This window comes from Telmatherina bonti (assembly GCF_933228915.1).
Source record: "Telmatherina bonti genome assembly, chromosome: 17".
Classification (NCBI taxonomy): Eukaryota; Metazoa; Chordata; class Actinopteri; order Atheriniformes; family Telmatherinidae; genus Telmatherina; species Telmatherina bonti.
In genome coordinates, this window is record NC_136615.1 from 14,303,692 (window position 1) to 14,319,202 (window position 15,511).

The following is a 15,511-nucleotide window of genomic DNA, read 5'->3' on the forward strand; positions in this document are numbered from 1 at the left end:
TTACCTAATTCAGATAAATGTAACTTCATCTTTTAAATATTACTGCGCTATCAAAGTTTTTGTTACTTCATGTCCTTGAAAAAAAAAAGATAATTTTATTACATTTTCCTTGGAAAATGTGTCTATCAGGTTTAGACTGTCAGTGTTGATGGGACAGTCAGTTCACACTTTCTCTGTTGCATCAGATAATCTTAACATTTTAGTCCAAACAAGATGCCTCTGCTACATTTGGAATATTGTACATGTATCCATAAAAAATGCATGCTAACATGTCTCTGCTCTTATCAAAATGGCTTTTTTTTTTTTTTTTTGCAAGTTTATTCTTGTAAGCTTTCATTTTCAGTTGTTCAACTTTAATACACAGGGCAATTTATCAATCTACTTTGTATTTGATGATGCTTTCACGTTTTCCTTTGTGTGTTGTGTTACACGAAGGTCATGTGTGTCTGTGTACATTTTAAGAAGCCATTCTGTCTGATTTATGTATCTATTTTATCTCCCCATCTGTAAAACTTTCAGATGACCTGTTTTTGTATCCACTGGTTTAAGCTGGTTTAATCTTGAGGTCCTTGCACCGTGACATTCATTTTTACTGTTACCTAAAAGATAACGGAAGAACATCTTACAGGCTGTATCAAACAAACTCTGTATCACTGGAAGAGAATGTTATTTTTCCTGCATAAAAATACACCATGTAGAGTGTGACTGTGTTATTCACTACATAGGTAAGGTGCACCCCATCTATCTATTATCTATACTGTTTATTCCAATTCAGGTTTGCAGGGGAGGCTGGAGCCTATCTCAGCAGTTCCTAGGTGAAGGTACACCATTAATCGGCCAACTTCATTCTTTAAAGGTTATAATAATTTCTTTTCTTTACTGAGTAAAGAGAAGTGTTGTGGTTCCTGGTGATAAAATTGCAGATTTAGTTTGTGCTGCTGTAACAGTGTCATGCAGGAGGTGTTTCCACCACACATTTAATCCCACAAACTGTCTTTATTTATCTTATAATGCATAAAAAAAAAATTTTACACCATTTTTTTCTCCACCTGAAACCAAATTATTAAATTAGGACTAATTGATGAATGCAGTAATTGGTAACTTGGCAGTCAAGACCAAAATTATTTATTGTTAATTTTTCATTACAGTTTTCATTTGGATTTTCTGAATGGGTTGTATTGGTTTGTTTTAATGCGGACTGGTGGACTTTTGTGTTATTTCTCCATTCAATAATTCTTGTCTATGGACTAAATAGCTCCTCTCGAGAGAGCGGCTGGGATTGGACGGCTGCTCTTCTGCCGGGACCTGTTTGAACACACAACTCCCTTCACCATTGGTGGGACACGTGTCTGGGGCGTTCCACAGACGCTGCCCCGGTTGTGTCCGGGTAAGATGGCGTTGGAAGAGCAGTGCTCGGCACCACCTCAATGGCGGGCCATATCAGTGACACACGTAGAGTTCCCCGAAGGTAAGTAAACTCCACATTAATTTCTACCTACTGAAGTTTTAATAACAGCCCGCCGCTTTCTAATTTTCGAGCAGTGTATATGTTTTGTTGTTGGGTGAATGGACACGGCCGTCAGTGTTTGCCAAATTGTGAGCCGCTGCAACACCCCAAGCTCAGCGGCCACTGCAAAATTGTGAGACAGCGTCGCATGCGCAGTTTGTAACAATGTTCACAATGATGGCTAGCTAACCTGCTAGTTGTCTTTAATATCGACTTTATTATTTTCTCCCTGGGTTTTGTGAACATGTCAGATTCTTTAAACATATTTTACTTAATTCAAACATTCTGAAACTCAAAATAGTAGTTGTAGCTGTGGTGGAAGTAATTAGCTATTTCTACATATAGCATTGTATTCAGCTAACGCACTCCCAAGTCTCACTAGCATGAACCACATTACACTGAGTTGTCTCAGTATGAAAGATTAAATGATGTGTTGGTTGACGATGACTTCGATACTTTATCATACCAGCTTCATGCCGGTGCTCTCAGTATTAAATTATGCAAACCATCCGGGTTCACAGGGAGTCTCCCATCAGTGCTAGGATGACTTTTTTTTTTTTCTTTTTTTTTTTTGCGTGTCTTAACACCAGAACTGTGTCACTGTCTTAGGTGATCTGACGGGAGAGGTGCTGGCCTATATCAGTCTCCTACCCGTCGCTATTCTAGTGGGTTTTGTCACACTCATTGTGTTTAAACGGGAACTGCACACGGTGAGTGGTGCTCATATTCTTGGGTTTTACAGAGCAAAGTGCATCGCCTTTAAAATATTTTAAATGTATAATTTAAGATGCAATGTAAACGTGTGGGAACGTTTATGTGTTGGTCTTTGTTGTATTTATTTATTAACATTATATTTTAAACAGATTTCTTTCTTCGGTGGACTTCTCCTGAATGAAGGAGTGAACTGGCTGCTCAAGCACATTCTCAGAGAGCCGCGCCCTTGTGCAGGTGAGGAACAAACAAACTATTGACTCTTGCAGAGTTGGGAAACTGCAAAAACATGATATATTTAATCCATTTCTGATCATAGTCTGGCCTAACTACTCTGGCTTTCTTGATTTATATATGTATATATATATATATATATATATATATATATATATATATATATATATATATATATATATATATATATAATGTGTATGTATGTATGTATATCTCAATAGATTCCTTTATGATCAAAGGCTGATAATTGTTTGCTACAAGTGACATGAAATGTCAAAAAAAGCAGTTTTTTCCCCCCAGTACTACCTCTAGAAGAGTGTAATTTCTATCCTTAATAACAAAGCAACACACATGCAAAGCCATTTTTACAGATAAAATACTACAAAATATCTGAAGAATTACATTTTTAGATGTTTGCTTTTGCTACACATACACTGATCAAGAGAGACTGTGGAAGGCATGAGTCATTACCAGAAATCCTTTGTTTTGGTGCTTGGTTAAAGCATGCAGGATGCAAAAGTATACCATGAAAACAGCTATTTGTTTCCAGCATGTTGAAAATGATGAACAAGCCTTTCTATTTAAGACTCATGACAGATATGTTGCATTTATAGAAAAAGTAGACGTATATGAATATGCAGGTATTAATAGTGAAAGAAGCAAAAGCCACACACAGATAAACAGATGTAAAAAGCAGTTGTCATGAACTTGTCAGACAATTATCTAACCAGTAACACTGGCCAGGCTTTGTGCTGCAGCTGGCAGGGTAAATGTCTTTTGCAGACATTTGCATTAGCATATGTAACTCCCATGGGGTAATGTCTGGAAAACATCAGGGCTGCACACTGCATGTTTGATATGTAATAGCTAGTTTAACCTCTCATTGTTTTCATAAAACTACCTAAATAAAGCTTTTTTTGCCATTGCAAATATAACATTTTTAAGACATAATTAAAATTTTGACTGTTTACATGAAACAAAGTAGGAAGACATTGTCATGATACTGAATCTACGTGCTCTTTGCCTACCAATTATCTTTTCAGCTAAAGTTAATTTTTTCATCAGTTGATTGTTACATTGTTAACAAAATGTGAAAAAGATGATTTTAAAATTATCCGATCTCTTTCAGCCATCTCAAGTAACTATTTAGCTATTTATTTAGTCAAGTGCTTCTTCTCCTTTACAAAAAGGGAAACATTACTTTCTACCACACTACATTTATGTGACAGCTTTTTACAGAAGCAATTACAACACAGCACATTATGGAAAATCAAACTGTGGTTTCCCTTTTTTTTCTTTTTCTTAACACATCTTATGAGGTGCACTGTTGAGCTAAAGGTCACATTTAAGTCTGAGATGTGAAAAGCCGTAGTCTGTTTTCACTTTCCTTCGCTCCTTGAGTTCATCATCTCACAACCCAAATTTATTTGGTTGTCCTGTATTAAAAACACAAAGTAGCTCCACATGTATCAGCTGCAGAAGTGACATGATTCACTGAACAATGCCATTTGTTTTAATGTCATATGAGGGACATCTTTTGTAATATAGACCTTTGCTACTACTTTTATGAAGGTAAAGTATTTATACCTGCTTAAAATGATCAAATTTTATTGTAGGGAATTTATTTGTTTTATTTGCATTTATTTTATTGTCTCGTGAGAAAAAAATAATACTTCTTACATCTCTTGATAATTTCTCACAGCCTCATGTTAACTGTCAAAATGAAAATGATTTGAGTTTTTAATGATGTAAATAGCAGATTATTAGGAAATCGCTGCATTTATGTAAAAAAAAAAAAAAAAAGAACATTTGCTACATTTGAACTTCTTTATAATGTAATATAAACCTTTGTTTATTTTAACATTAGTGTCTCACTGAAGAAACCATTGATATTGACAGTAATTTTACACTAACTCAGATTTAAATGAATATACAGATATTTCTAGAAATATATTCTACCTATACGTGGCATTGATGTTGATACAATATGTAGCTATTTATTTATTAACAAAGTGTCTCTGAATTAAAGGAAAATGACTTTAGATGAACTTCATATTGTGTATAAATATTTATGAGGTTCTGTTGTTTTTTGCAGGAGCTCATGCAACTGTGTATTCAGAATATGGGATGCCCTCCAACCATTCCCAGCTAATCTGGTTTTTTGTTGTCTACTTCTTTCTTTTCCTTTATTTAAGGTGAGTTTGTTATAACTTTTAGTTCGCTAAAGTTTCATGTGCACAGAGTTAGATAAGTCTTATTTATTACATCGGATTTATTTTTTATTATTTGTTAATTCACTTTCACATTAGATAGATGTTGTGGCGTGAACTGTGCTGATCCCTTTCAGAATGCATCAAACGAACAACGCTCGATGTGTGGACCTGCTCTGGAGACACATACTGTCCATCATTCTCTTGGGCTTGGCCTTGTCAGTTTCATTCAGCAGGTAATTCTCATGTCCCTGTTACGTCTGATGTGAATATCTGCAATGAATTAAAGAATATTTATTTCTTATCGATATAGTTTAAAAATGGAGGTTCTGAAGTTGAACATTTAAAACATGAGTTTTACTAAAGTGGTTTACATGTGACCGTCCAGAAGTTTGGTTAATAAACCCCTAAACCACTAAGTCTTATCCTCATGGTGATGATATGTCATAGAAATAGCCATACTGATGTGAAACATTGTATTTTCATTTTTCTGGAAAAAAATACAAAGTTCATCATGAGACACAATTTGTATTCTGTTTGTTGTTTTTATGAAAAAGTTGTTTCTTTCAGTGTATCCAAAGAATATGTGTTCACACTTTGTTATAGAAACTAAAATGTATCATTTCCTTTGCAGAAAAAACAGAATTTTTTTAAAAGCAATTTGATAGTTAGTTCATGCTGATGCACTAGTTTAGGTGTTTTTGGACTTTGTTCATTGATATTTATTAACCCATATTTATTCTCAGGGTCTACCTACTGTATCACACCTGGAGCCAGGTTTTCTATGGGGGAGTGGCAGGCAGTACAATTGCTATAATCTGGTTCTTTATCACACAAGAGGTGCTGACACCATTATTCCCCAAAATAGCAGCATGGTGAGTAGCTCTCATTTTACTCATTCCTTCTGGTATCACAGTGGAGGACCACTCATCCTCAGCCTGACTAAGTTGATCATCCATGATGTTTTTTTTTTAATGTTCTGTTCTTTTATTTATTTTTTTCTTTGTTTTACTCTGAATAGGCCAATATCAGAGTACTTCCTGGTGCGGGACACAAGCCTGATTCCCAACATCTTATGGTTTGAGTATACAGTGACCAGATCAGAAGCAAGGTAAGATGTCGTCATGATTATTATGGGCTCGACACACGGCAGGAGGCAACGTTGCTTCTCCATTCATTTCCGATAGAACATGCACTGCCCTCCTCTAGCCAATTGACAGGCAACATTCGTGCACGTGACATTTCTCCGTCATTTTTGTAGATATGTGCACAGTAACTTGCATCGCAATACAAGAAAGTTGAAAAATGTTCAGCTTTTGTTGCTGTCGCATGACACTACAACCAATAAGGGAGGATTTCATTGACTGATTAAACAGAACATACATTTTTTTTGGATCAGTCTTTAGACTTGCCATCAGCTGGTGATATTCACCAGGCTCTTAACTTGTTTTTAAAATAGGATGAATCCAAGGTTGTCTTTTTTTTTTAGCACCAGGATGACTGTCAATTCAAGCAAAATCTCCCAACTCTTCATCCTTCGTGCATTATTTGTCACGTACCACAGAGAAAATGCCTACATTTCTTCCAGTATCATAATTAATCAAATTTCTTGGAGATGAGCGTGATGAACGATACTACCGCTGTTGCTGCTGGTTGTCGCATCCTGTGTGTTGGGTTTCACCTGGCTAGTGATAAATTTCGACTGTCGCTATTGTTTGTTGTCCCCAGTGTGTCGAGCCCATGATTCACGGAAACATACAGCCACTGTTAGGCCTTGGAGCACGAAGAAGCTGGATTTAGGTTTTATCTTGGTATTTTTTTGGCTAGCAACTGTGTTTTTTAATATTTGTATTGGAGAATACAGAAAAGCATGTAGTATGTGGATTCTTTTATAGGAAAGGGTGATTGTGCTGTGGTGCTTAGGGTGTTGATAATGAAAGTTTTCTCTCTCCATGTTTGATACTAAAACAGTATAACTGTTCGCTTGAGCCATATCTGAGTTTTAAAAGGCTTGTTGACATGCCAGTGTTAAAACTGAGCAAAACTGGAATAGCATTGTTAATATATTTTGCAATAGAATCACTCAGATTAATTGCAAAAACAGCTAGAAGATATTGAGATGTCTAAATTCCCCAGTTAGTATTTACATAATTTCCCATTAATTTTTTCCATCCATATATTTTTATCAGAAATGGTGGCTGTTTAGTAACCCATTAAGGACGCTGTCAACTCAGTCACTTAGTCATTATATTATTTTGACATGTGACAAAATGACCTTTCAAGTTTTGGAAGTGATTGCAGCTATGTATATGTGTATGATGATCTTCCACAGCGAAAGTAAGAAGCTGCCAATTGAACGTAGTGTTGGACAATGTAAAGTGAATAACTTCATGACTACACATGCACGTTTACTGACTGATCCAGTTTACTGGCAAGCACAGCTCTATTCTACTGTTCATTAAACTGTGCAGACTTCATGCAAACTGATGAAATCAGCAATTATTTAGAAAAAATTGGGGTAAATCTGTTGGTGAATCATTGCCATTAAAAAAAAAGTCATTTTGTTTGCTGAAATGTTGCATTTTCCACTTGTAAGATAACATTTAACAGCAGGCCTGGAACGTTCTGTATTCACAGTGAAGGGACCAGTTTATCTAACCCTAATGTGTTAAACCAATAAGATTTGTACTTCAACTGACAAAATCTGATGAAATTGTTTTATTTTTATATTTTTCCTCATACTGTGAGGCGGCTGAAGTAACACAAGCTAAAAGGAAAATGTTTAATAATTTTTCTAGCAACAGGAAAAAAGCATCAGTTTAATGGAAGGACTATAATTATAGTCACTGTTAAATTAGCATTTAAATTCCATTTAAGTGATCACACTCAGTCTGTAAACAAGGGTTGACTTGAAGAGTTGATGCTGCTGTTATAGAGGTTCTTAAGAATAAGATAAAAATAAAACTTGATTGGCCAGGTGGAAAACCAGGGCTGTATTTAATCAGACGGAATAATTTCATAATTTTTCTCCTCTGTCAGTTCTTTTAATTATGCAGAGTTTAATTTTGTTACTGAAGAGGGGAAACATTTTCTAAGCACGTTAAGGTGCTCGCTGACTATTAACTTTATTTTTAGATCAAGCTGGTGAGCTGCGTAACTTCCTCTACTTTTAACTCTCCATTACATCAACATCAGCACTCCCAAGATGGTTTATTCAGAGTATTACTTTACACCAAAAGGTTCACGTGGATTGCCTTTGTTAGCTAATTTATCTCAAAGTTTAAATTTAGTTACGCTTGAATTGTGATTGTTGCATTTTGTATTTTGTTTTATGTTTTTAGGAACAGACAACGAAAGCTTGGAACAAAACTTCAGTGATCTGCACAGCCCTTTTGTGAAACTGAGTTTAGGACCACACACACACAAACACACATATTCTGATCCAAAACACAGACACACTCATTCAACAAAACACACTGGAGAACCATCTTTCGGACCGACATGGTTGCAAGGAGTGTAGGGCGGAAAACGTTTACAGGTGATGAAAGAGTACCTGGACCTGGCCTGGAGCCCACAACCCGAGCAAGTCCGTCCACACGCCTTTCCTTCTTGTACAGCTTGCCCAAAATGCTCTTCAATGCATGCAAGACTGTGCAAGAGGCATACTATTTAATGATAGATTAATATATATATTTTAACTATAAACGCACGCTGGTAACAGTCTACTGTAAGAGATTCCAGGAGTCAGAGAGGAGGCTTTGGTCAAGTCCCAAACAAATCCATGGCCGTCATTACAGCATGTATTTAGTGATCCCTTTTTTTCTTTTTTTTTTTCTTGAATACTCTGATGGGTAGCTGATGAGAATGGGGTGGGCGGGGGGTTGGTTATGGCTTTGTCGGCAATATATGGAATTAAGCATTTTTCATTGTTATATAATAGAAAATGAACAATTTCTAAATATGTTCATGATGTAATATACATGAAAATTTGCACTTTGTAAAATTTAAAGGTTAAGAAAAAGACTAACACTAGTTTAATGTTAAGACCCCCTCCCCCTTTTTCCCCCCTTTCATCAGTCTTTGCTTTGTTTCTTCGACTGTCAGGCCTAATATTAGACTGCAAGGCTGATTTGTACTATTATTATTATCAAGGTTGTGGTTTCTGTTCATATCCATGTTCAGGGGTTATGAGACTGAATCACATTATCAGGTTGAACTTATTTTTTATTGTTAAGTTCAGGTTTGAAAAAGATGGTGTTAACGCCTACATACATACATACAGTAGCACCCTGGGAACAGAATTCTGGGAATCAGTTTTCTCTTTTTTTTAAAAATTCCATTTATTCTGATTTCTGCTGTTGCGGAGAACGGTTTCCTTTTTACCTGCATTTCCGAGCTAACATTCCTTATCATTTAGTGATGAAAACACAAGGACTTTTGAGGGGAAATGTTTTTCTTTTGTTTTTCCTTTTTTTTTTTTTTTATTTGAAGAAAGACAGCCTCAGGTCAGTTGTAGCATGTGATTATGCTTATTCCTCGCAGCCTATGGCAGCTGGTGTTTAAAGCTGCCAAATGGGGATTTGAAGCTGATTTAAAACAGTCATATCATTAGCTCCACAAAGGGAAGTAGTTTCCTTAGAAATTGATTTTTCTTCTTTTTTCATGTGTAACCTATATCAGGCTGAATAAAAATGTGTTTATGTACAACAGATGGTTTCAGTGTAATACTTTGGAACATAATGACATCTTTTTCTTTATAGGTGTAAAATACCAGTTTGGTGTGTTCCTGAATGTTAAAGGATTTTATAGTTGACTGTTTCTCACACAGGTGTTGAACTCAAGTCCTCGAGGGCCGGTGTCCTGCAGGTTTTTGTTGTCTCCATGCTCCAATACGCCTGACCAAAATTCATAAACAGGTTGACAAGAAGCTTCTGGATGCGTTTGATTTGAATCAGCTGTGTTGGTAGAGTGGAACAAAACCTTGCAGAATACTGGCCCTCAAGGACTGGCGTTTGACTCTAGGGCCTAAGTGTGTTTGTGTGAGTCAGGAATCAGATATTTTAATGCAGAAATGTAATATTAAAGCAAAGACTTTACCTTGTAGGAATTTTTAAATGCCACCATATAAACTAAGACAAACAGGCACGTGTTATAATCTGCTCCAACCCTGTATGATGAGTAGAAGCCCTTTTGTGCATCGAACACAGCATACAGGACATGGCTTCAGTGCACAAAAAGCAAAAAATTAGGTAGTTCAGGTTAGTGGGTAAAGTGGCATTCATACTGTATGTGCAATGTATTGGGTCATGTTAACATTTTTTTTTTTTCTCCTGAAACGGGTAATTGAGAAAGATCCACATGTTCTTGATAGGATACAAGCCAGGTCCAGCGAGCCAGTGGGAGTACTTAAATGCATGTGATGAAACATTGTCCTGGCAGATTTGGGATTTAAGATTCAGATAATCTTCAACATGAGGGCATCCTCCTCCAGTGCATCCATTTCACCTTATCCTGAGTTTATTAATGATCCACTTCAAGTCAACCTATCCGCTTTATTCAAAGCAACTTATTTGATTTGTGCACAGACTAGCTTAAATGGTCATCTTCTTGACTCTTCAAGTTATTCATTTATCATGTTAATGGGTTTCATCTTCATTTTCATTCATTCTCCAAACCGCTTAATCCAATGAAGGGTCGCAGGGAAGCTGGAGCCTATCCCAGCAGTCTTTGGGCGAAAGGCAGGGTACACCTTGGACAGCTCGCCAGTCAATTGCAGGGTGGCTTTTCATCTCAAATCGCTGAAACAAATTATTTTTTTTCTCCCAGGGGTTTAAAGGATTACAGGACCAGGTGTTGGATAAATTGTGAAAGTATCTAAAATGCTACTGTCAAAATATTTATTTTAAAAAGATGCATTAAGAGAAAGGTTCCTGAAAGGTTGCATGAAGTAAATATTTATCTAACATTTGCAGAGGCCTAGTAATTTAAGTTGGATGACAATCTTTTTTTTTTTTTCTGCCATGATGTGTTTTGTGGCAAAGCAAAAGATTTAAAAAGGTCTGTTTAGGTTGAAAGCAGTGATACTCTGGTGACGTATGTATAATTCCTTTAAATGCTATATTTAGATGTCAGCTCTTGGTTTTTAAAGACAGCTTTTCTCTCTCCTTTTAAGTATTTATGCATTAATGAGCCATCACCCTTGTTACATCTGGCTTCAGACTGTAGTCTCCACGAGAACCCCAATTGATTATAACACATTTTCTGAGAATTATATCAGTATGTTTTTCTTTTTTGCATAAAATTTGTGCTTCTATTGAACTCTTTTACTGCCATGGGTCCAGATGATTTACATAGCGTTGCTCTGTACAAATTTGGTGAAATGACCACTTGTGAAAATGTGTATTATTTCAAATGTTTAAAGCGTATCTAGTCTTGTTTACTGTGCACTGCTTTAAAGGAAATACTTTGGGCCTGTATCATCCTGACTTGCACAGTGCCTAAGACAAATTTGCCCTATTTAAACAAGCCATTCCACTTTTGATTCCATTTTCAGGTCTCCTCAAGCTATCCCCAAACACCTGTCACATAGCCTAGATAGAAAAGATGAAGCCTTCAACCTATTTCTGATTCTCGAAGCTATTCTCTATTTTCTGCACTGTTTAGTTGAGCAGTGAGCATTTTTTTAATGTGAATCAAAGGCAATATTTCAAAGCTGATTGTCTCTCATCTCTCATCTGTTCAGACATAGCTGATGTTTATCTCAAACTGCTTATATTACTAAAAGGTTATGTTGGACTTATAAACTGCACACATGTTGCTTTTTGGATGCATCGAGGAGGAGGGTGTGCACAGGAATGTTAAACAGATGAGGACTGACATCCACTGGAGGGCTGAAATGGTCGAGTGTTTAAATTTGTTTCTCAGAAGTAAAAATAAACCAACTAAAGTTTAAGTGCTGAGCAGGAAGCGTGTGGGAGGCTAATTGAAAGTGAAATTAATGCTTATGTTTCTTAATATACAGTATGGTTTTCCTGACTACTGAAGCTCACGTGAGCTCTATTTATTACCAGTAAAGTGACAATCAACCCTTTATTTAGCAATCATTGAAATACTTGGAAATTTAAACATTTAAAAAAGTTGTGTTATAATATTGGCGCAAATTACAAGAATTTGAAAATTGGATACTTTTTTCTAAAATAATTAAAAATACACCACATTAAACAGTTTTTCTCATTTTCACTGATTGATTGATTTCACTGAAGTAGCTGGGATGAAGCCTGATTTTTGATGATTTGTGCTGAGAACTTAATGTGGTTTGATGATTTCATGGACTAGTTTGCAGAGGCGTTTTGAATGTCCAATGCAATGATATATGGTCATTTGCTTAAAAAACCACTACATCTGACCCCACATAATAAACACATCACAGAATGTATTTGAAGTCATTATAACACAATAGTATTAATAAATTTATCAGCTGTTACATTTTGTGATGGGCTTCAATTACAATCATGAATCTTCTCTTTCTTTGTGTTTGTAAATGTGAGTAATTGGATTTTATAAGATCCTTTATCAGCATGCAATATGGCAAAATGTTAATTTTTTAAAGTTGATACCCTGCCAGGTTGGACATATTTTCAAGGCCAAACTACAATGTATAAAAATGCATGCAAATATGCATCAAATGCACTATTTTTGCTCACATTTTGCATTTTCAGTGCACTTAATCTTTCTATCTGTTGGACACACTTTGAGGAGGAGACAGGAGCTAAAACAAAGTGTGTTTTGCTGAAATGGAAAATTTGTTGCACAGTGAGAAACATAACAGTTCATAACAATTGTATTCTGAACTTGGAAATAATCTGATATGGATTTATTATATCTTAAAAAAAAATCTTAAGACATCAATGGAACATTATAAGTGCATCATATGACCTATTTATTTCACAAAAACTGTGTTTGAATACATAGTCAAATTTAGTGGAACACATGAATTGTTAATATCATGAAATGCATCTGTGATTACTGTGCAACCAGCTTCACAAACCCTTTTTAAGCAACCTGAAACCAGCTGCAAAAACTGCAAACACAAGAGATGTCAGCTCAGCAAAAAGGTCAAACACTGTTTCATTGCAAAAGAAAAAGCTGCTTTATTCCTCAGATCAGCAAAAAACTCCTCCATCCTCCAAAGCTGGGGCTGTCAAAAGAAAAAAGAAAGAACTCGTGACAAAAAAAAAAAAAGCAAACTGAAATGGTGCAACATTAAATGTTAATAAAGAAAACAAGCAAAGAGGTAAAGATTACTGAAGGTCACTGAAGTACTGGACAGTTGAGTAAGCAAGGAAGTGATGATGTACAACAATGTACTTTTTCTTCGGTGGTGTATTTACTAATAAATAAATAAACTCTTAACCTTAACAGGGCACTCAATGAAATACCTTGAAATGAGAAATTTTAACCTAAAATTGTCCTTCTGGTTTGTACGAAGACCTCCATTCTGTTGTTACATTAACAGCAACAAAAAATCGTTTCATGTTGAATATGAAAGAAAAAGAAGTGATCAAAAATAGTCACTTGCCCCATAAAGGGTTCAGTGTAGAGAGATAATGTTGGATACATGAACTCAGTTGTGACAATTCAAACAACAGAAACAGATCCTTCTGCAGGACAATGACTCAAAGCATATTCTGTCTTCATAACAAACCAAAATGTTTTTGCATTAATCTGGTCAATATTATTATGGTAGACAACCTGCGAACTTGTCAAATCTATCTATCATCAAACTCCCAGGGGTTTAAAGGATTACAGGACCAGGTGTTGGATAAATTGTGAAAGTATCTAAAATGCTACTGTCAAAATATTTATTTATGCTCATTTCACTGGAAATCATCAAATAAATTCATTCATATCCTCTAGATAGATCTATCTATCGATCTATCTATCTATCTATCTATCTATCTATCTATCTATCTATATTCCCTTTTGCTTTATTTGCACAATTTGCACTAAATAATTAAATGTCAACTGCTTAGATCTGTTTTAAAAGTATCAAATCCTTCTTTGATCACTATTCAACATGCAAGCTTTTGGTCAAAACTATTTTTTAAATTAGTTTTTTCTTCTGGGCTGTTAAATGAATAAACACTGGAACTGATCTCTAAGAGTCATTAAAAGTTAAACATGCAAATACCCTCAATTATAAGATGAATGTATTATTTGTTTAACATTATTGTAAAGTTCAAGGAGGGACCAGGACAATGTGTAAAAGTTCGATCTCCATGAGAAATATGGGATGGGGTGGTGAAGTAAATGTCGAAGCTTCATTCAAACCAATATTTAGCAGCCACGCTTTTCCAAAGTAAGCATAAACACTGTGAAAATTGAAGTAATTTATGCCCTCAGTGAAGAAAAAGACTGCAAGATAATTAAACATTTCCATTTAGCTGTGTCCTCAGTGTGTGTTAAGTAATGGGACTCATGAGGAGATGAGATCAAATTGAAATCTTCAATGGGAAAATATCTGGATAGACCAAAAACATCAATGATTCAGTGATATTTTCCAAAGGGGTTGTAGCTTACTTAATATTTTCACCCCCCATAGTAGGAAATGGAGATATAAAATTACAATTGTCTTAAAAAAAAAAAAAAAAATCCAGTAAGTACATTATAATGAAGTTTTTTGTATATTAAGTTGTTTTTGCTGAAGAATCCCGAGTAATACATTAATTCAGATTTTTTATGTGTTTTGTTGTACTGACCCTTTTCTACCAGTAGATGGCGCCCAGCTTACACCTGCACTTGTAGCTCTGTTCTGTGATTAAAGTAGAAATGGTCATTCATCACCACACAGTAACACAGTTGCATCTATGTCAGCTTCATCAGGTGAGCACATTTTAAATTGTAGCACTTTTTTTTCTAATTTTATTTTATTAATTTATTCATATGTCTTGCATACCTAAGCTAAAAGAGCTATTCTTAGCTTGCAAAATTAAAGTATGTTGCAAATCCCCCAAGGTACACTGTGGGACTTAAACACCTGGCATCTGTGAGTTTTAACTGCGGTAAAGGTTTTAGCTGAAGAAAATAACAATTTGTGATCCTTTTAAAAGCAGATATTTCCATATCACAAAGTGATCTTTCTGTACACATAAAGATCACATAGTGATACAATCTGTATGGCTTCCAAATGACATAAAACACAAAATAACATTTTTCTTAATCTTAAAACAGAGAATTTCAAGTGCAAAATTCATTTATTGTTATGTTTCATTCAAATATTAAAGTAAATAAACTAAAGAAAACTTTAAGTTGTGATGGACTTAAAGGAAATAGAAAGGTATCCACTAATTGGGATTAAAATCAGTTGGAGAGAATGCCTAAAGTTTAATTTTATGAGTATATTCAATGAAGAGATTCACATTTTCTCTGCCAGCATTATCCTGAGACGCTGACAAGTGTGTTATAATTAGTGGCTGAGGAGCGATCATCTTCACCCCAAACAAAATGTTTGCACAGATTGTACTGTCACTCTAACAAATGTATGAGCAGTGCCATAAGATGTACTCAAATTGACGCCTTCATATTTCTATTTTTGTCCCTAGAAATATTAGATATCGCCACGAACAACCATCAGCATATAAAATGTGACTACATGAGTCCTTTGATGAATATTTTAGCAATGGTGGCACACTTTTTAACTTCACCGAGCAGGTTTTCTTCTTTTTTTAAGACTTGAAGGATATACAGTGATGTGATATGATATGTAAATAAATTCACAGAAGATTGTTTATGAGTTTTTGTCCAATTCTGATCCCAAAAGACTGAGTTTATGTTGAATATATATTAAAAA

The 15,511-nt window shown here is 35.3% G+C and overlaps 1 protein-coding gene across 1 annotated transcript; it reads left to right on the forward strand.

The window, feature by feature from the left end:
* The first annotated feature begins 1,386 nt into the window (after nt 1-1,386).
* On the forward strand, nt 1,387-9,253 carry dolpp1 (dolichyldiphosphatase 1). The gene is made up of 8 exons (XM_079256642.1): nt 1,387-1,468; nt 2,117-2,217; nt 2,371-2,455; nt 4,548-4,647; nt 4,800-4,898; nt 5,409-5,537; nt 5,684-5,773; nt 8,004-9,253. The coding sequence occupies exons 1-8, from the start codon at nt 1,393-1,395 to the stop codon at nt 8,038-8,040; spliced, it is 717 nt and encodes a 238-aa protein (XP_079112768.1). The 5' UTR covers nt 1,387-1,392; the 3' UTR covers nt 8,041-9,253.
* The last annotated feature ends 6,258 nt before the right edge of the window (nt 9,254-15,511 follow it).